The following is a 21,811-nucleotide window of genomic DNA, read 5'->3' on the forward strand; positions in this document are numbered from 1 at the left end:
GGTGGAATGGAGGTGAGATCCAGACAATAACCATGATGGATACTATCTAATACCCACTCGTCGATGGTGATATTTCGTCATGCAGGAAAGAACTGTGGGAGTCTTCCCCCGGCAGGTGTTATGTGAGTGGGGAAAATAATGGGCAAGTCAAGGTTTTGTGGCGGATGGTTTTGAGAAACCACCCCTGCCTCTGCCCCTAGACTTATTGTCCTGTATGAGCCTTTATAGTACCCCCTACGGTACGTAGTTTGCGACTGGGGATGCTGATATGAGGTGGAAGTGTCAGAAGATGTGGGTTTTGCTGCTCCACAATATGGGAAGCGACAAAAAGTACCTTGTTGAGCATGTGCTTCTAGTAGAGTGCCTACTTGAGGGTCAAATAGGTGCTACCATCAAAAGAATATTCTGATGGACTTCAGGCTTGAAGCCTGAAATTTTAAGCAAGGTATGCCATTGAATGAGGGCACTGGTGTAATGCCTCATGCAGCAGTATCAGCTGCAGCTAAAGCACAGCAAATAGAAGTGTTGACAATCATTTTTGCCTCAGAGGCAATCTCAAAAGCCAGTTTTTATACTTCTTTGGGAGATGCTGGAGGATCTCCTAAATTTCATCCCAGTGTACCTTATCATAACGTGAGAGGAGACCAAAGGAGTAAGCAATTCTCCTTTGGCTAGCTGATTGGGCAGCCACTCTCTTCCCAGCAGAATCTATTTTTCTAGCTTCCTTGCCTGGTGGGACCGTCTTTCCAGACGTTTATGAGTTTGCCATCTTCCTTGCTGTTGCTACCACTAAAGAGTCAGGTGGTAGTTGACCCTTTATGTAAGCTAGGTCAGTAGAGGAGGGTTTCTATTTTTTATCTACCCTTGGTGTAATGACTTATGTCTTAACTAATTCTTTAAAAATGTCTGGGGTATGTCTCAGCATTCCCTTGAGCTTCGGCGGGTATTGGGACGAGCGTTGAGAGGATGAAAGTGTCTCAAATAAAAAGTCATCCTCCAGTGGTTCAGTGTGGAGGTTTAACCTTTTGATAACTGTCTGCCCTACCTATATCATGGTGGGTAGTAGTATCGTCTGGAGGGGACTTCATAAGTACACTTCATAAGTGCAGTCCATTCTCTGCCTTGATCTTCTAGGGAGCGCAGCATATTTTTTTTCATCATTTCGAACGTCGTACTCTCTAGTCACAGTCCTCAAGTGGTAAATTTAAACTGAGCTCTAATTCCTAATTTTCTTAGTGTGAGTGCTCACAGTTGTTTGTATAAATTAATTGGAATTAGTGAGTTTAGTCTTGCACCCTCCATTTATGCCAAGGGGCGTAGTTAGTCCGACATAATGCTATTAACATAATTTTTATTATTTCCCTTTCACAAAATCAAACAACGGCTGACGATCACAGCTGTCTGACAAGATACAAAACTAGAGACCTATGACATAGACTCTGTGATGGTTCACATGACAGAGTAGATGATCGCTTGCTCTTTTGAGTCAGCCTGGGACAGGGCACTTAAACAGATTCCGGACAATCCCGCCTCGTCCCCCAGGGTTCAAGTTGAGGTCCAGTTTTATCACGCCCCTCTGGCGCAAGTCAGACCCCTATTGGGAACCAGGGGTTGGAAGGCTCCAGACATAAGGTGGGTCCCTACACAAAATTGCGGCACCTCATCCAGATATCCCAATGGGATATAAACTTTGTGGAACTGGTAGGTCCTGGTGCGGCTTCTCCTTCCGTACCTCCACTTTTCTCTATTCCTAAAGGTAAAAGGACAGATGACCGGGGAGATACAGACTCCTACAAATCTGACATCACCGACTGGGAGTCTAAACAATTGACAACCCTCAGGAGGGGTCACCAAGAAACCTAAAAAAAAAACACGAAAACCCTTCAAAGACCGGGGTCAACATAAAGAACCATGTGACCCCAAGGATATTAGGCATCCTTGCTCCTCCGCGTGAAGGCCTTCTCCTAAGGTAGCCTTTTACCTCAAGCAAAAGCTTAGGCAGCAATTTGACAAAGAGGTAAAGAACTGTTTAACAGCAGAATGTCCCAGACCAACAATTTAGGAAAAGGTGGCCACAACTCCAGAGATTGAAGTAAACATGTTCATTTTTCTTGGGAAACTGATTAAAGACCCAAGAGAGGGATTGATTGCTTCTGGTGGGCTTGCAAAACCAAGCTCTTAGTCTTCGCTGGGCTTCTTATCAAGGTCATTGAGCTAGCTGAGGTGGCCAAAGAATCTGATAAGCCAGCGGACCCGGAAATCCTATCAGTTTGGGCCCAGTGGACTGTTTGCATGCAAGGCAATGCAAACTGTACCATTTCAGCAGAAAGGAGACGCTCTATCTTCCTGTGACTAGATCCTAAGCTAGGGGACTTACCAACCACGGAAGCAGGGCAGAAATGAAAAGCCTTCGTCAAGGACTTGTCAAACTTACCCAAGCCTTCACAGTGCTGGGCAAAGCCTAGTGTTTACTAAAAAGAGACTTCTCTAAGGATTCCGGATGGGAAAGGTGTAGCAGGTTCCTCCAAATATAGCTACTCTGTGTATTAGAGCAACACAAACTTCACAATAGAGGGACTCAGTCCACATATAACATCAGTGAGTGTTGATGTGTTTTCGCTAGCACATAGTACCATATCTAACCCCTAAACTGACCAGGATAACAGATGTTATTGGTAACCTTGAACAAGACACTCTGATTTCCAAGGAATCCGTGGAAACAGATCTAACCCTTTTGTTTGGTCTTTCTTCCAACCGCAAGGCAAACACAAGAAAGATACGGCAATGCATTTTCAAACATTTATTAAAATGATCATATTCTTGCAAAGTAAGCATGAGCTGCGATTATTAGAAAGATAAGACATGTTACTCTAATTTTCATTACAATATGAACAATCCAACCATGTTAATTATTGCTAATGTTTGCTCACTCCTATCTGCAGCTAATACTATTCTAAAGACACCATAGCAGGAGTACCCTCTGCCAGATCAGCTAGGATAGGCATTTTACTTTACTTCCTGAGGCGGAAGCCGGGAAGGTTAGAACCGAGTGCCCAGTTAAATTTATTTTTAAAAATTGTATCTGTCAGAATATTTTAAATCGACTTATCGCACTCTAAGTTGCACCATCGCGCTCCCCCACGCACAGCCGAGGAGGTGCTGGCGTTGGCGTGGAACGGACGATCTGTGGCCGCCATCTTGAGAGAGGTGGGGGTTAGCGGTCTAGCTGCCCTGCCCTCACGCTCTCACCAGTATAAATGACACCACCTACACGGACGCGCAGCGGGCGCGCCTAAGGCAAGCCCGTCTGCGCCAGTCCGCACCTGACCGGGCCCGGGGGCTACAACCCCTGGTAAATCGCCAAAAGATACCCTTAGGTATAGTGCCTTGACTTTACAGAGTCTGGCAGGCCCCTCAGATCCAAAATATAGGCATGCAATAGACGTCTCATCTGGATCAACCGGTTGCTCCCAATGATACTTCAAATTCTACACTGGAAGGGTAACAGCCCAGTCCCCTGACCCCCCCTGAAACTCTATCTACTAAATTGCCGCTCTATGGCTAAACACTCAACTGAACTTCAACTCCTTTTAGGAGATCTTAATCCAGATGCCTTATTCCTTACTGATTCAGAAAAGGGGGTGGTGATGGACAGAGCATCTGAATTAAACAGAATACTCATACCCAGTCAAAAGATCAGGGCTTGATCCATCACTGTTTTTTAGCTCACTTCACCAGGTGTGGCAGGGTATACTCAGACATGAGTCCCTTGCTCACTGCTCCATCAGGATTCAAGCAAGCCGGGCCGACGACGGCTGTAATGCAAGAAACCGGTCCCCGGAAGCTTGTCTCCTTTCTGGTGAAGAATTGGCTTGGTAGTTTGGTCTGCCCTGTTCCCATGATGCACTGGGCCAGGGACAGACTAATTTGCATATAGCCAGGTTCTGAGCTGGGATGGGGCAGTGAGCTAAATAACGGTGATGGATCAAGCCCTGATCTTTGGACTGGGTAAGAGTGGTCTGCTTAATTCAGACACTCTGTTCATCACCACCCCCTTTTCTGAATCGTTTTTGGCCACTATAGGTGTGGCAGGGTATACTCAGACATGAGTCCCTTGCTCACTGCTCCATCAGGATTCAAGCAAGCCGGGCCGACGACGGCTGTAATGCCAGAAACCGGTCCCCGGAAGCTTGTCTCCTTTCTGGTGAAGAATTGGCTTGGTAGTTTGGTCTGCCCTGTTCCCATGATGCACTGGGCCAGGGACAGACTAATTTGCATATAGCCAGGTTCTGAGCTGGGATGGGTCAGTGAGCTAAATAACGGTGATGGATCAAGCCCTGATCTTTGGACTGGGTAAGAGTGGTCTGCTTAATTCAGACACTCTGTTCATCACCACCCCCTTTTCTGAATCGTTTTTGGCCACTATAGGTGTGGCAGGGTATACTCAGACATGAGTCCCTTGCTCACTGCTCCATCAGGATTCAAGCAAGCCGGGCCGACGACGGCTGTAATGCCAGAAACCGGTCCCCGGAAGCTTGTCTCCTTTCTGGTGAAGAATTGGCTTGGTAGTTTGGTCTGCCCTGTTCCCATGATGCAGTGGGCCAGGGACAGACTAATTTGCATATAGCCAGGTTCTGAGCTGGGATGGGGCAGTGAGTTAATTAACGGTGATGGATCAAGCCCTGATCTTTGGACTGGGTAAGAGTGGTCTGCTTAATTCAGACACTCTGTTCATCAGCACCCCCTTTTCTGAATCGTTATTCCTTACTGAGACTTGGCTCCAGCCCGACTCAGACCCAACTGTTGTTCAAACTCTACCCCCAGGTTACTTAATCCGTAGAGCGGATCGTAAAACTGGTAGGGGGGAGGGTTAGCTATAATTTACAAGGACAAGTTCCAAAGTCGCTATTCCACAGAGGACCTCCCAGACTGTGAAAATATGAATTTTTCTTTAAAATTCTCATCCACGAATACCTTCTCTGGTCTCCTGCTTTACCGCCCTCCAGGCCCTCTAGGCCAATTTATGAGCGCGCTCCCTACCTCCGTCGCCAATTTAGCCCTCTCCCCGCCCAACTACACGATTTTAGGCGATCTTAATATTCATTTCGATGATCCTACAGATACCCAGGCCATTGAACTTGTATCTAATCCATCAGCTTTACAAATTACCCTGCAGGGTACCGCTCCCACCCATATCAAAGGTCATCTTCTGGACGCCGTGTTTAGTAACTGCCGGCTTCTCCAGAGCAGTCCCCCGATATCTCTCCCTTGGACCGACCACTCACTTATTCCACTTACCTGGCCCTCCTCCGGAAGCACGTCCTCCCTGAACGTCGCAAAGTCACCCGCCCCTTCCAGCTCTCCCACGACGTTGCCGGAAGAACTAACACCAGGAGCCCTCCCTGCTGCTCCCTTGCGGAGTTCCCTCTATTAGATGAGGACTCCTTGAAAGCAATTATACCTAAAGTAACCTCGGGCTCTCCTTTGGATCCCGCCCCCCCCGTTTTCTCTCCTTGGTCACTAATACAATAAGCCCTGCCATCCTGACCACTATAAATGCCTCAATATCGGGGGCTACGGTTCCCCTTGAATGGAAACGGGCCTTAGTGTAGGCCCTGCTGAAAAAAACAAATTTGGACCCTTCCAATTTGTCTAACTATCGACCTATATTCCTCCTTCCCTGGCTTAGTAAGATTACCGAAAAACATATTAATTCGGTCCTAGTCCAATATCTTGAAACAAACAACCTACTCCACATGTCTCAGACAGGCTTCCGGCCTCGTCAAGGGACAGAGACGGCTCTTCTGGCTGTGACGGAAGAGGCCCGTTGACTTTTGAACCAAGGCGGCTCAGCGGCTATCATCTTGTTGGACCTCAGTGCCGCTTTCGACACTGTGGACCACAAGATCCTGCTGAGTCGGTTGGAAAATCTGGGAGTTACCCAGCCTGCACTCTCCTGGCTACAATCTTTTCTCAAAGACCGGGTCTTTCAGGTGTTTGAAGATAATGTCTTCTCGGACTGCTGGCCGCTCAGTTGTGGGGTTCCCCAGGGCTCCTCCCTGAGCCCCACACTTTTTAATGCTTATATGGCGCCTCTGGCCAAGGTTGTCCTACCATTTGGAATACAAATAATAACCTATGCCGATGACACCCAACTGGTGGTATCCCTGAATCACCCAGAGGGCGCACCGTGCTCCCTTAGCAGCTGCCTAGAGGCAGTAGCCGACTGGATGAAGCTGTCCCATCTAAAGCTAAACAGCGATAAGACCGAGCTAATGTTTTTGGGATAATCACCACCCCATCAATACTCACATATATGGCCGACATGTCTGGATCCTATGCCCAGACCAAAACAGCAGATTAAGAGTCTTGGCATCTGGCTTGACAGCTCCCTGTGCTTCAGCCATCAGGCCACCATGTTAGCTGCAACTTGCTATGGCTTGCTTAGAATGCTCAGGAAGATCCTACCCCTACTTTCTTTCGCCGCCAGAAGGATTATGGTGCAGGCCCTAATCTTATCACGCCTTGATTATGGGAACGCCCTGTACCTGGGCGCCCCACAGTCCACTCTTCAAAAACTCCAGGTGGCGCAGAATAGTGCAGCCCGCCTTCTGCTCCAAATCCCCCGTAGACAATCAGCCAAACCCGCTTTGAGGACGCTGCACTGGCTCCCCATCCGTGCCAGAGTTCAGTTCAAATCCTTGTGTCAAGTCCACAAAGCTATGTGGAAAACCGGCCCAGCCATCTTACATTCCCTTATCCCGCCCTATAAACCCCTCAGGAACTTCTGGTCTAGCTCAGCCTTTCTCGCCACTACCAAGAAGGTCCGCCGGGCCAGATGGGGCGGACGATCTTTCTCCCTGAATGCCTCCAATCTGTGGAACTCTCTGCCTCTTCATCTGCGCAGCGAACCCAACATTTTGGTCTTTCACAAACTTCTCAAGACTTATCTTTTCGGCAATCACCCTTGATTCCTTGTCCCTCTTCCTGCAATCCATAAGCGCTACGAGGGCTTAGGGTAGAATGCGCTCTATAAATACAATTTTTATTTCATTTCCTTTCATTACATACCTTTGTCTTAGGTGTAAGGGAGCTGGTCGCAGTGCACAGGTTATCTTCCTTAGCAGGATGGAGGTCAGAGTCAGCAGGGCTGCGTTGCAGTCACAGTTTGCAGCAGTTCTGTGATAATCCCAGCATGGAAATGCACCTTAAAGAGCTTTAGCATGGAAGCTGTTTATATAATTAAGTTCCGTTCTTATAAAACTGTGGCAGAGTTGCAGAGCAGCTCATTTTGGTTTTATCAAGCTAAAATGAAGTGTCTCCTAACGAGCACATATGGTGTGTCATGTAGTGTATTATCAAGTTTGTTTTATGTGATCGGAAAGTTGCAGTATTTCTATTGTAATATAGATGTAGTATTTCCAGAATTACCAGTTAGAAAGAATGTTAATCCAGTACTTAGTAGTAAGAATGCACAGTTCATGGGTGAATTATTTTTAACAATGAGCCCAATAGATATAGTACAGGCACACAAGAATAATCTAACATGTATATTACGTGAAGAAGAAAAAGATATTCTGAATTTAGTTGAAGAAAGGAGATAGGATTTAACAAAGAAAGCTGCTGAACAGAAAACCCATGTACCTTCAAGGGTTGGGAAAGGGGGAATTCATGCAAAGAGCGAGGCTCATACTGCGATGTCCCTAGACTTTGTGAAGGGGAAATTTTGTTACCATAGGTTAAGGACAGAGTATAATAACGTTTTCATTGGTTCCAGTGAATGTGAACCCAACTTCCTAATCATAGGGGGCTGGTGCCTAATAGGGGGAAATTATCCTGTATTTCCAGGCATTTATTATGTATGCGGAAATAATCCTTATTATAGATTACCTGCCAGGTGGTATGGTAGCTGTTATTTTGGATTAGTATTTCCAAAAATTTACCATGTGGACAGAATCGATGGAATCAATGAAATATCTAATGGACTAACACAAATTAAGAGGGCTAGTTATTCTGAAATAGTGGGTGATATAGTTGGTGCACTGATGCCCTCAGTTGGAGTCATTCTGAATTCGCACAAAATTTGTAAATTGTCCAAAGTAGTTGATCGTAACTCGACTGATACTGCTGGAGGATTCTTGATGATTAATACATAAATGGTTGCAATGAGATCCATGGTTTACAAAATCGTCTTGCTCTTGATATTTTCTTGGCAAAAAAAGGAGGAGTCTGTGGAATGTTGAAATTCAACATTGTTGCACTTACATACCTGATAAAAGTAAGGAAAGTAAAGGGTATATTAAAAATATTACAACAATTCATGAAGACTTGACTCAACTGGAGGTTGACGGTGTATGGGAAAGACTAACCAAGAGTATTACTGCAATAGGGAATTGGTTTTCTGATTTTGGAAAGAGCTTCCTAGGGCAAATAATATTTCCAGCAGTTGTAATAGTGACAACAGTGTTATTTGTAATGATCACATGCAAGTGTTGCAAGGGTAAAGGTAAACTGAGAATACATGATGGGAAAGGAAAGAAAAGACAGAGAGAATATGAGGAAATTCAGCTAGAAGAGATGAAAGGGAAAATATATGAAAGAGTTAGAAGGAAAAGAAGTAAAGGATGAAAATATGAAAGGGAAAGAGAAAAATTGAGAATGGTTGATGTTGGCATCTGGTTGGGATGGGTAATTTTGTGATGGCTCAAAAATGCCATCAGAGAGGGGATTGATGGAGCAAGGTCTCGGAGAGAAGAGACTTGCTCGGGGCAATCCACTCGTTTAACTCACTAACAAAGTTATTAATAACGTTTTGTGGATACTAATACGCATTTACATGAACACTTTTGGGTTAGCGAAGCTTGCGTATGGCTGAACTAACGCAGAAAACATTGAAGAAGGACTAATACCAATTTAAACTGGAAATCTGTTTTGCGCATGCATCAACTACATGTACGTAGTATGACGAGGTAACGCTTGAAGGGAAATTCTGGCGCAAGAGCAGAAGCTATTAACGTGGCGGCTTGAAGACTCGCATGCAAGGCACCTGATTACTTGAAATTAGAGCAAGTTATTTTACTAATGCTAACGCGGGGATAAGTCTAATAAATAAATTGGGATAGAGTAGAGGTGGGTGGTATTCAATGAAACCACTTATTTTGAGAAATTAATATCTGTCTTTTGACTTTTATCATTAGTGCTTATTTGGGCCTTTCTCGCATAACTGAATGAGCTGAATGATGCGAAGTCCGCACTTGCCCAGTGAGTGAAGCCATGAAGGTCAAGCCTGGGAACGGATGGTTCAGAGTTCAACAGTGAAATGTTCTATTCATTTTAGTGTTATTAAGGTTTCATTATTGAAACATGTCGTGTATGAGAATACAATTTATGAATAAAAAGTAAGGGGTTGGCTTTATGAACAATGGTTTAACTGAATTTAGTGACAAGACCCCCCTGAGCCGGAATAATCAGATTTCGTATTTTACAATATCGAAACATTAATAGGTGGAACATGCAAAGGTATAATTAAGATAGCTTTAGTTAGTTAGTCAGAAGAACAGAGAATGCTGAGAGCGGAAGACTTGCTGAATGCTGGGAGAAATGCTGATGCTGTGAGATGCTGATGAAGCAGAAAATTCTATCCTAATTTAATTGGGTTGGATTTGAAGATCGCGGAAGAATCTCGAGGAGGAAAAGAGTGTCAGAGAGGGGTGCAGCGCAACCGTCTTTATCTCAGAGAGGGTAACTATCCTGTCCCGATTCCTGTCCTGAAGTCTTTGTCTCCTGAATCTATCTCAGGGGACCCCCACCAGGCCTTTGGCCAGGGGGTTAGTCTTCCACACCATCCTTGGCAAATATAACTTTCTGTTATTTGCGAATGTTCTGATCTTTTCGCTCTGTCCTCTCCCTTTCCGACACCAGTTATTGCACGGGTCAGAAATAAATGCATTGTGTTTATTGATTGAACTTTCTCTCCTATGAATGATGGTGACTGCACTGTATTGAGACTGTTCAAATTCACTTCATTTAGATAAAGATTTAAGCCTTTCGGAGTCTGTGGTTATTTACTTTTTAATAAATGAAAGTTAAAGTTATGTTAATTATCCCCATCAACTAGTTCAACTACTGGTCCTTCGACCAGAGGAAAGAACTTGTTGATCAGTGAAGGGTTAGTTAAATGATGAATGAAAATATTGAATAAACAAATCCTAAACAGTTTGTGAATTCAAACGGAAACTCCCCTCACACCCGTTCAGGGGTTTTCTACCATTGCAAGTTTTTATGGGCCCAGGTGAATATATGGTAGTGGAGTATCTGTTGTTGGTGGACCACTGGATCAGTGGTATTGGTGGAGGTGGTGGTGGTATTGGTGGTGGCAGTATTGGTATTGATGGTGGTGGTGGTGGTATTGGTGGTGTTAGTACTGGTATTGGTGGTGGTGGTGGTAGTATTGGTATTGGTGGATTGGTGGTGGTACTGGTGTAGGTGGTATTGGTTGGGTTGAAGGTATTGGTTGTGGTAGTAGTATTGGTGGTGGTATTGGCGGTGGTATTAGTGGTGGTGGTATTGATGGCAGTGGTGGTATTGGTGCTGGTGGTATTGGTAGCATTGGTGATGGTGGTTGAAATAGTGGTGGCTGCGGTATTAGTGATGTTAGTGGTGGTGTTATTGGTGGTGGTATTGATGGTGTTGATGATGGTGCTATTGCCGGTGGTGGTGGTTTTGGTATTGGTGGTGGTTTCGGTATTGGTGGTGGTGGTGGTATTGGTGGTGGTGGTATTGGTGGTGGTGTTAATAAAACAGGCTTTTTAAAACAACCTGTCAGGTGGCTTTAGTACAGATAACATGTAACAGATGTGCTGTTGTCAGCCTCAGCCCATTAGCACAGGATTATGTGCTACCTGGAATGTTTACGGGGGCGGCCCTGCTGCTTAAAAAAGCACATGCAAAATCAACAATTGATGGACAGAATGCAGAACAATGTCATCCATTCACCCAGTACAGAGATCTGGGTCTAAATCCATCGTTTTTTTGCTCACCATGCCACTCCAGTTTGGACCCAGCCATTTGCAAATCATCCTTGACCCTGCACCCAATGGGAACAGTCCAGCCCGAACTGCAAAGCCAGGTCCTCCCTGAACTGGAAACAAGCATCCTAGAACCGGTTTCGGGCTTTCAGCCCTCATCAGCCAGGATAGCTTGACTCCAGTGGCAAGGAGAGCCCGTACCCACTAGGGGTGACAAATGCAAAAACAACAATTGATGGACAGAATGCAGAACAATGTCATACATTCACCCCAGTACAGAGATCTGGGTCTAAATCCATAGTTTTTTGCTTACCATGCCATTCCAGTTTGAACCCAGCCATATGCAAATCAGTCTTGACCCTGCGCCCCAGCTGAAGAGGGGTGTAACCCCCAAACCGGTCCTAGCATGCTTGTTTCTGGTCCAGGGAGGACCTGGCTTGGCAGTTCGGGCTGGAATGTTCCCATGAGGCACAGGGTCAAGGCTGATTTGCATATGGCCTGGTCTAAACTGGGGTGGCATGGGGAGCAAAAGAATGATGGATTTAACCCAGATCTCTTGACTGGGGTGAATGTTTTGTTTTTGTTCTTCATTCCGTCCACCAATTGTGTGTCTTTTGCTTAAAAAACACACAAGCGCTTCCAGCCGAAGCAGCTCAGGTCCAGCCAGCAGTAAGAGAAACTCAAAAAAGTAAATAGTGCTTACAGACTAAATAACAGGTCATGTGTAACAACCGAAGTAAAAGGGGCAGTCGCTACAAATGAAGACAAGGCCGTCCTAAGGAGGGACTAACAAGCCTATTACCGAATCCAAAGGCAGCATTTACGAAAGACAATGACACAAGCCAATGAAAAATATGGGAGGAGAGTGGGCGTGGCTACTCTACTACACAGCCTTCCAAACTTTTCATGTTGGGGGCACACTTTTTAGAGATGCATCATTTTGGGACACAGTAAGGCAGTGTAGCGAGCAAGCCCTAACCACCTAAGTGGGATTCAGGGGGGTTCTCACTCACTTTGTCTGTCTCCCTCTCTCTCGAACTGCCTCTCTCTCTCTGTCTCCCTCCCTCTGTCTGTCTACCTCCCTATGTCTCTCTCTGTCTGTCTCCCTCCCTTTTCCGCCCTCCAAAAAGGGAGCAAATGACCATTGGAAAACACTCTAGGAAGTGGAAGCAAGAGGAACTCGCAACCACCTATAAAGGGCTCCCCCACACATGGAGATATTGGTCCAAAGTTCGCAACCATGACAAGAGGTGGCAGCGTAGGAAGAGGAAACCAAGGCAACTGGCATATAGACATAACGCATATGCTAGATCATACCTAGCACATTGAAGAGCAGGTAGGAGACGTTTACAAAGAGGAGACCATGAAATCTCCAAAAGAGATGGATAACCATGGTGAAAGCAGATGGCACCAAGGAAAAACATAGAATACCATACAACGGACATTAAGTAGGCGCATGGAGCCCCCATCATCTCCAGGCCCCGGGAGATAAGCATGGCTATATAATAGCGTACAAGTACCCCAGATGGAGTATGTATACCCCAGACAACGGGGGCACCTTTTAGGGAAAAATCCAGGTCAAAAAGAATGCAGCAACAAACCTAACCCATGAAAAGACTTCCGGGCCGTAATAACGTTACCAAGCTGAATTACCGGCTGAAAGCCACAAGCAGAGGACACAGCAACCTATGAAACACGGCCACAGAAGGCCAACAGGCAACCGAAAACAAAATGCATCCAAGAGATGCTAATAAAAGTGTAACACCCTTGACCACAGAAAAAGAAGACTTAAGGCTCACTGCTAATGTTAACACAGAGCGCATCAAGAGGCTCACTTCCTATGTCAAACACAGAGCGCATTTCTGGAATGCGAAAATGAAAAAAGTAAAACAGAACACAGGCCTAAAAGGACCTAAGTGGGAGTACGAAAGCCCGCCAGCAGCCGGTGAACCACAGACTCTGCGTGAGCATCAAAGAGCAAAACCCCATCAAAGAGTAAATCAACCAGGCGTTCCCAGATATTTTCAAGGAAGACACTGTCTCACAAGCAAGCGTGACGCCTTCAGGCAACAGAAGTTGCCATCGCTCGGCCCAAAAATCTGCATTATCTAAGGCTGGACGGATTGTGAATTCGGTTATGTTGCTGCCATCCCGAATGGAGTGAAGAAGATCAGCGCGAGCACCTTCGGAGGTGGCAGTAAGCAAAGACTCTGCAGAGTCCCACAGGGCAGAAGTAGCCCGAGCCAAAACACAGACAGCATTTAAAGACCGAAGGGCCGCACTGGTGGACGCGAAGACATTCCTACCCCAGGATTCGAGCCACCTGGACTCCCGAGAGGGAGGAAGCGTTAAAGGGGGCAGAGAAGGAAAGGCAGTCTGTAACACAAACCCCTGCGCATCAGGGTGCACAAAAAGACAGACCGGATCATGTGGAGCTGGGCGGTGGCGGTGCAAAACTGAGCGCACCACCGGATCACTTGAAGAAGGGCGAACCCAGGTACTCAAGAGGGCATCATAGAGGGATGCCTCAAAAGGCAAAAGTGGCTCCACATTGCCGGACCCACGGTGGAGGACCTCCAGCAAAGGGTCCACCGACAAGGGGGTAGAGGCAGGTTGCATATTCAGGATGCGGGTGGCCGAAGAGACAACTCCCCAAAAAGCTGCACCAGCCTCAGTAGCCCTCCGTGGAGGGAAAACAGCTCATCAGTGGGGGAGGGATGTAGACTCACCCTCCCAATGTCCCAATGAAGGGATTCCCATGGAAGAATGAGGATCCTGACGGGGCTCCTGGGGAGGCGAACAGCCTGCGGATCTGGGTGCTCCTGAGGGGGTTCCACAAATTCCAAGGGGGGCACTGGAAGCACTAGCTCCGGCGACGCCAGGCGGGAGGGCGCGCCGAACCCTCTCCAGAGGCCTCTATAGAAGAATCCAGAACTCGGCGTCGATACGGCATCGAAACGACACGTCGGCACCGATTGTGCCTTGTCAGACGCCGACTTAGCAGCCTCCTGCGTCGAGTATAACTATAACAAGTTCCCCCTCTGAAGAGGAAGAGGTCGCCGAGGCCGGCGAGGCAATCTTCTGGCGCTGCTCCGGCGCCGCCTCATCCAGAGCAGGCTCCGATTCCAGAGAAAGGAGCAGAGGCGGAGCTGAGGAGGCAAACCCAGCTCCAGACAGGCGGCCGCCTGCCTGGAAGGCTGGTGTGTGTGATTAAGTCAGGGCTATGAGCACGGGCAACCACCTGCGGCACCACAGGGAGTCCCGCTGGGCTATGCAGTGCGGCAGAGGCGCCGTGGGACAAAGAGGGGGACCCGGGAGGGCCGTGCCCCAACGAACCCATGTGGATCGTAGAGGGGGGGATCAGCCAGGCCGCGCCCAAACGACACCACATCTCCGATGTTCCTGGGAGGCAAGGGCTCAATAGGCACCGGGGGCGAACCCGCCAGCGAGTCTGTCAGAGTCCCCACAGGAGGTGGAGGAGGACGCCCCAGGAACTGGAGAGGACTCAAGGGAGGCCTGCAAGGCCGTAGTATAGGCTTCCATTTGGGCCCGAGTCGCCCGCACACCCGGAAAGGGCGGATAGAGGGGGGGGACCGTCGGGAGCCCCTGACAACAGAAGAAGGTGAGTTCGATGACCTTGGCGACAAGAGCCTCAACTTACCGGCCCGGACCATAGAGGGCGATCAAAGGCAGAACCGGACAGTAGAGGGACCTGCAGTCGACGACGAGGCCGCGAGACAACTCCGACCTGGACAGCCGTGCTGAGAGAAGCTTCATACGGCGCTCCCGCCGAGACTTCGGTTTGAGACGTTGGCAGGCTTCACAGTCCGTGGAGTCATTCTGCTCGCCCAGACATCACATACAAATAAGATGCGGATCTATCGCGGACATCTGCCGCGAACAAGAATGACAAGATTTGAAGCCCGAAGGCATCGCACACTGTGAGGACTGAATGCAGGCCAGAGGAGCTCATTCCGGATCCGCGCTGCACGCGGAAAAGAAGGAAACTGATGTCAGCACCCCGGGAGGGACTTATATGACCCCACTGAGGTCACGTAAGAGGATGACATCAGGGCGGGGTCGTGTGGCGCAATCCCCCGGCGCACAGAGGTGCTGCTAACATTTTTTTCCAGATCCAGTCTCACGCCTGGGAATATTCTAAGTTAAGGAATTTGCGGCTAGATGTCTCTATCAAATATTGTAGTTCAAGTTTATTGGCAACTGTGGGTGACAGTAAAGAAAGTTAAAGCATAATCTTCACTTCTGTGTCCTTAATAGAATTTGAACAATCCTTTACGTTTGCTAGGGCATTTTTCAATCTACCTACAAGTGTTAGCGGTGTCCAAGCAATTATGTCAAGTGGCCGCCAGACATTTGAATCCATTTGAATGCTGGGTGAGCCAGAACAGCCTCTGCCCCACAGCATCTTCACAAGCAAAATACCTCTCTATGACCCCCATCCGCCCCACTCTCCATTCAAACTCAAATAACAGTATTGAGGAGTCATTAGAGATGTAGACCTCAGCTCTAACTCTCCAGATGTGAGCAAGAATAAAAAAAATGGTATGCAGGCTTACTGCTATGCACACAACAACACTGGTCACTTCCCCTGCCTGACATACCATGTAATTAAACACCACTATTTAGAGAAGGAGTTGAATAAACAGAATTAGAGGCTACCATTGGAGGGTGGTGGAGGCCAATGGGGAGGAGGTGCGGTGCAGTGCTGGTGGCATTGCTCCCTTCCCCCTCTCTCTGCAAAAAAGAAATAAAAAACAACAGTGCCAGAAAATTGAGGCAGTGGGCAGGAACCACAGAGAAAAGATCCCATTTGCGACCCACCCCTACCAACAGTGCCATGCCATTCTAAGGATTGCTCTTCCTCAAAGAGATGGAAAGAGGGGAAGAAGATCTCATGAAAAAGTATGCAAAGCAGGAAGAGAAGGGGAAAGCAATAGGGAAGTCACTGTGCAACAAACCCCTGCACAAAGCAGGCATCAATGATTGCCCCACAGTGAAAAGTCACAGAATCATAAAATCAACAATGTTTTCCATATTAAACTACAAAACACCTTAGTGTATACCATACAATGCCACTACACAATAGCTGTACAACACTGATTAACTCCCATCTTGACTTCAGAAATATCCTATGTTTCGTTTTTTGTTAAATTAAATCAAGAGACTGCAATAAAACCAAAATGCTGCAGGTAGTTTTAGTTTCTTTGCAAAAAGAAAATACTTAGTGATGGGTGTAAGGATTTGAGTCATTGAGCCCTAGGATTCCCCAAGTTATCTGCAGTAAGTTATTTGATCTATCACATTCCCTTACCTTAAAAGTGCCTTTTCGAGGTATTCTGCATGTGCTCTGTGGATGTCATCTAGATTTACAACAGTAGACAAATTGTTTCGAAATTCACACCATGTCACATGCAAAATTTGATTTGCAAGGTAGCCCTGAATAACTTTGACACAATGTTGCATCTCGTGACGATAAAGCTGCAGCTGTCGGAATTGCAGGGAACTTGATGCCCGATTAACCAACGCTACAAGAAATCAACAAGAGAATTGATGAACTGAAATGTGCATACATTGAGCTGAATTCTACAAACACAATTACAAAAGTTGAGTAAAAACAAGAAGACAAACCTCTGAAGGAAGGAGCGAAATTACTAAACTGTCAATTCCTATTAGTAGGTTTTAGGAAAACTTTTTTTATGCACTGGCTCAGACAAATTTTATATTTATTACACAAACATTGACTATTGAGCTTTTACTCATAATTGCAAATGTGTATCTTAAACATTCTTGTCACTATTGTAGATTCTTAAAGAAGCAGGCAAGCGCGAACTCAGGCAATGTCTATTCTGGTATTACCATAATATTTTAACTAAGGTCAATGTTTTAGTTCATTCAAATATTTCACCAAATGATAAGCAGGAGATCTTAAGAGGGAACATTGATGCGAGATGAAGTATAGGCATTGCAGGTAAGGTGATATGCTGTTTGGCATCATTCTCAAGAAATCAAAATATCCACAATCAAGACCACACTCCTGGTAAAATAATGCTTTCTTCTAATAGAAACTACCTTCCTTGCATAGTCCTGCACTGAATCTCCAAGCAATTAACGTTCCAAAAACCACCAATAAGGATTCTACAATACCATATCTGAGCTCAGCCCAAGCACTTCGAAGACAAATCTGGGGAAAAAACTGAATTAATATTATTTAACTTTTATTCAGAAAATTTAGTCCCAGCAGGATAAACAGGTTACTTACCAACTGGACTCAAGATGACAAAAAAGGATGTTAAGCTAATCAAGTAGACAAATCTCTCCCGCAAATGTGCACGCAAAGTTATTAAAAGTATTTAAATAAATCAGTGAAAAAATATCTCTCAACCACACCAATGTAATAGAAAACATATTAAAAGTAAATTATCGCACACAAACACTACAATTACAGTGAAGTCCAGGTTAGAACACTACTATTAGTGCATATGAACAGTGGTTCTTATTTTACACCATCCTTATGAAACTGACAGGGTCTTGCATAAATCAATGACAATGAAAGGATCCTGTGAATACAACAATCACCACAGGGCTTCAGCCAGTCAGTACTATTCCCCCTCTACATTTCATTCCCCACAAGACGTATGTCTTGGCTATTCTACACGCTAATAACTCATATTATTGTGTAATCTCATGTTTTTTCTCCTGTGTCTATACCTGGCTCCTGTAATTGATGTAATTATGTAGCCTGTAACTCACTGATCTTCATGTAAAGCGCTCTGATACCTCCGGGTCTAGCCAGCGCTATATAAAATTCTGCAAATATACTAATATAATAAAGAGAGAGCCCAAACCTTTGAGGCGGGTAATCCCAGGAACCACAGCACCAATCACAACACTCAATACAGCGTTGGAAAGGGCAGTTGCAGCAGGACATAGGCTATGCAGACGCCCACCATATACATTTAAAAGGTAAAAGAACCGTGCCAGCAAAGTAGTCCCTTGTGGGCGTGTCTGCGTTGTGCTGGGGGCGTGACAAACGCTGGGGGCATGTGGTACGTTCTGCCCTTCATGCCATGTCTCATATTATGTGCTGATCCCACCCTGCTCCCTTTAAATATCCCTGCACCCCATAAACATAACCCACCCTTACTCCTTAAAATACCCTATAAATATACCCTGTACCCCAAAACCCAAACCTACCCCTGAACCCTAAAATACCCCTGTACCCCAAAACCCAAACCTAGCCCTGAACCCTAAAAATACCCATATACCCCAAAACCCAAACCTAGCCCTGAACCCTAAAAATAACCCTGTACCCCCAAACCTACCCCCGAACCCTAAAATACCCCTGTACCCCAAAACCCAAACCTAGCCCTGAACCCTAAAAATACCCCTGTACCCCAAAACCCAAACCTAGCCCTGAACCCTTAAAATACCCCTGTACCCAAACACCCATACCTATCCCTAAACCCTAAAACTACCCCTGCACCCCATAACCCAAAACTATATCTGAACCCTTAAAATACCCAAACACCCCAAAACATATACCTCAGTACCCCAAAATATATACCCCTATACCCATACTTATCCAAACATTTAAAAAAAAAACATGCTTTTACCATTCACGCATTTACAACAAATTTCGTTGTAAATGTATGCGTGGTAAAAGCATATCAAATGTAATGCCATGCGTTATAATGGCATTGCGGAGTCATGGTACTTTCGTAATGAAAGTATGCGGAGTGATGGTATGCGGAAAGAAAGTTGTGGAATAATGGGTGTTTACCCTCCCCCGGTAAGTACATTGGGGGCACGGCGGCCCACATCTCCAGCAACATGCTCATATTTTTTTCACCACCCATTTGAAAAATGCACAGGTCTCTCTCATTAATGACCAGCACCGACATACACTTTTAGACACACCTCCCGCCACAAGTTCTAGAATTGCGAACTTTAGAGCTGGGGAGCTACGTTCGAATCTCGGCATCAGCTCAACATCCTGTGATTCCAGGCAAATCGCTTTGTCTCCCCATGCCTACCACAAATGAATGTGTTCTTCTGTAATGTAAATTGTGCTCATGCCATGTTGTCGAGTTCGCGCTATATATTATTGCAAGGAAAAATAGAGTAGGGAAACTCGAGTTCACACACTACTGAACGCGCACTCTTAAATGCATCAGCAGTGCACTGTGAATCGGAGCGTTTCACAGGCCTGTCACAGATAAGAAATGCTATCAAAACGAAATCCTACAAAACAATATACTACTGGCTGGCAGCAATTCATACCCGGACAACGTCGGGACGGGCTGCTAGTACATAAATAAAATAAATAAGTCCCAAGGGAACACCCCCATGTAGTCAAGTTTAAAGAAGCCCCCTGCAGTTTCTATGGGCCCCACACATTCTCAAATTTACACAAACAACCTCTCTCTCACCAAAGACAAAACGCTTAACTCCCATGCACCAAGCCATGTCTCTACTCCATTGCTACCTATGAGGTTGTGTAGGGGATCCCCATACTTGCGAAGTATTCTGCGGGGATACTATCATTCCTAAGTTACAAATCAAACACTAGTACATGGTACTTGCCTGGTCTACCTATATGCCCGGGATACAAAGTTTTACCCACAGGGTCAGTGTAAGTTCTGCAACCTATGCTAGAGTTTCATTACTCCTATCCAGTACGGCTGTAACATATGCTAGCCCCACAAACTATGCAGGAATGTGCCCCTTTGGCCACATCACCAGAGACAAACATCATTATCAGCTCTACCAATTTCCATCATCACCACTCGTGTAGCACACTCTGTGAAAGACATTTAAATGAATGAGGCTGAACCCCGCTTTGATCGCTACTTCTTTGGGCCCCAGGAGGGCCTCCATCCATTCTTAATCGGAGAGCTCCACATGATCCTGGTCCCACAATTCTCCCCAGGGACATCAAGGCAAATTATTTATAAGTTATTGAATTTATGGGAGATCACTTTGTGCCTCTGGGGTTCGGCAAGCACTCTATCGACCAACGGGTTAGTGTCTAGTATGGGTGGGTGTATGGCACAGATATATGGGATTAAGCGACAGATGAACCAATCTTTATTCATTTTAGAAAAGATGCAGGCACAGGAGGACCACCAGAGGCTGATAGATCTTACGCCTGCCTGGCAGCGGGTTAATGCCATGCAACAGATATTTTGTATAACCTGCACGCACACATACACCTAAAGTGATTGCTCCGAGAAGGGGATAAGTCTAGGAGTATATATTAAGTTCAAAGAATGCAAGTGGGCCAAGAAACAGTATCAACGGGCGGTGATGTGCATAAATGGAAAGACTGCCTTTCTCAGGTGCTGACTGTTCACCCAGAAGAGATAGAGAGCTACCTGGAGTGGAGCAAAGCTCCCAGGCCTGTTGGGGGAGCTGCGCCTATTTTTAGAAGTCACTGTAGGATTGGATGAACTGAAGGAAACATTGGAAGGTATAAAAATAAGTGATGTGCCAGGTTCTGATGGCATCCCAGCATTTTTTTTATCAGATCATGCCTTTGCTGCTAGCTGAAGAATGTGAAAGAGGGAAGCTTCCTCACAGAGAGAGAGGCACTTATATAGTTTTGATTCCTAAAGAGGGTCAAGACTGAGTTGTTAACATCCTATAGACCCTTGCTGATGCTCAACACAGACATTAAGCTGTTGAGTAAAGTCCGAACCAATAAACTTATTGGAGTTATATGCTCTCTGTTAAACACAATTTTCCCCTCATATGGCCTTACACTTTCAACAAATTGTGAAAGTGACTTTAGCCGCACTCATTGCAGACCTTGTGTTTCTTTCACATACTACATAACAAAAGGATTGCTATTAGCAAGATCACTCGAATAAAGATTTAAAAAAATGTCTAAACATAATACCCTATGACACTTTATTATTAGAATATATAAAATGCTCACAGGAGGTAATGGAGAGTATCCTAGACCCGTACTTTTTAATACTCTACCCTTTTAGTTGCTCTTGAATAAGTAAGTGAATACAGGTTTTGTATGGATGTATGGCATGGGGAATGTCTCTGCGCTGTCAAACAACGTAATCATTTCTTTATCCAAAAACAGAGCCACCCAATGAGTTCCTTCCATATAGTGCGGATCTATGTTAAAAACAAAAGTGACCAGCCTTTCTGTCCAAAATTTCAGCTGATCAATGTGAAAAACAAGTTGCTTAACTTCAGTGACATCAGTGGTATCAGTTATGACGTCACGGTCACTTATATAGGTGCCACCCAGGCATGCGGACATAAGTTCCTTTTCTCTTTTTCCACACCAGCAGCGGAGAGCCATGAATTGAACTGACTTGCAAGTGTCACACCTAGGGCCCTGCTAAGGGAGCAACATTATCCCTAGAAATGAGTCTGCAGAGCGGGAGCCATGGGTGGGTCTGTAAGGAAGCTGCAGCTAGATATTGTCTCTAGCAGATAATGCGTTACCAAAGGTAAGTAACTTGGTTATCTGATAAAGACTTCTAGCTGCTGATTCCTTACCTTTCAATAGATACCCAAGCCATAGCATACTGTTGTTGACTGCGGACAGATTTGCTAGACAAAAAACTCCTGCAGGACTGAACGGAAAAAATGCCTGTCCCTACGGACCTGACATACGAGTTATTTACCTTCGGTAATGATGTATCTGATAGAGGCGATTCTAGCCGCAGATTCCTTCACGCAGAATTATCCCCAGGCATGAGACTGGATCCAGAAAATCTTTTTGCCACAACATCCCTGCG

At 45.8% G+C, this 21,811-nt stretch overlaps 1 protein-coding gene across 3 annotated transcripts in view; it reads right to left on the reverse strand.

Annotated features, from left to right (window-relative positions):
* TUBGCP6 (tubulin gamma complex component 6) overlaps positions 1-21,811 on the reverse strand; it is a 610,570-nt gene that overhangs the window by 72,311 nt on the left and 516,448 nt on the right. For all 3 annotated transcript variants that reach the window (XM_078678997.1, XM_078679005.1, XM_078679003.1), the window contains one exon: positions 16,360-16,573. In XM_078678997.1, coding sequence (XP_078535123.1) covers positions 16,360-16,573 — 214 coding nt within the window. The remainder of the gene's footprint in view (positions 1-16,359; positions 16,574-21,811) is intronic.

The sequence above is a fragment of the Lissotriton helveticus genome, chromosome 1_1 (genome assembly GCF_964261635.1).
Source record: "Lissotriton helveticus chromosome 1_1, aLisHel1.1, whole genome shotgun sequence".
Taxonomy (NCBI): Eukaryota; Metazoa; Chordata; class Amphibia; order Caudata; family Salamandridae; genus Lissotriton; species Lissotriton helveticus.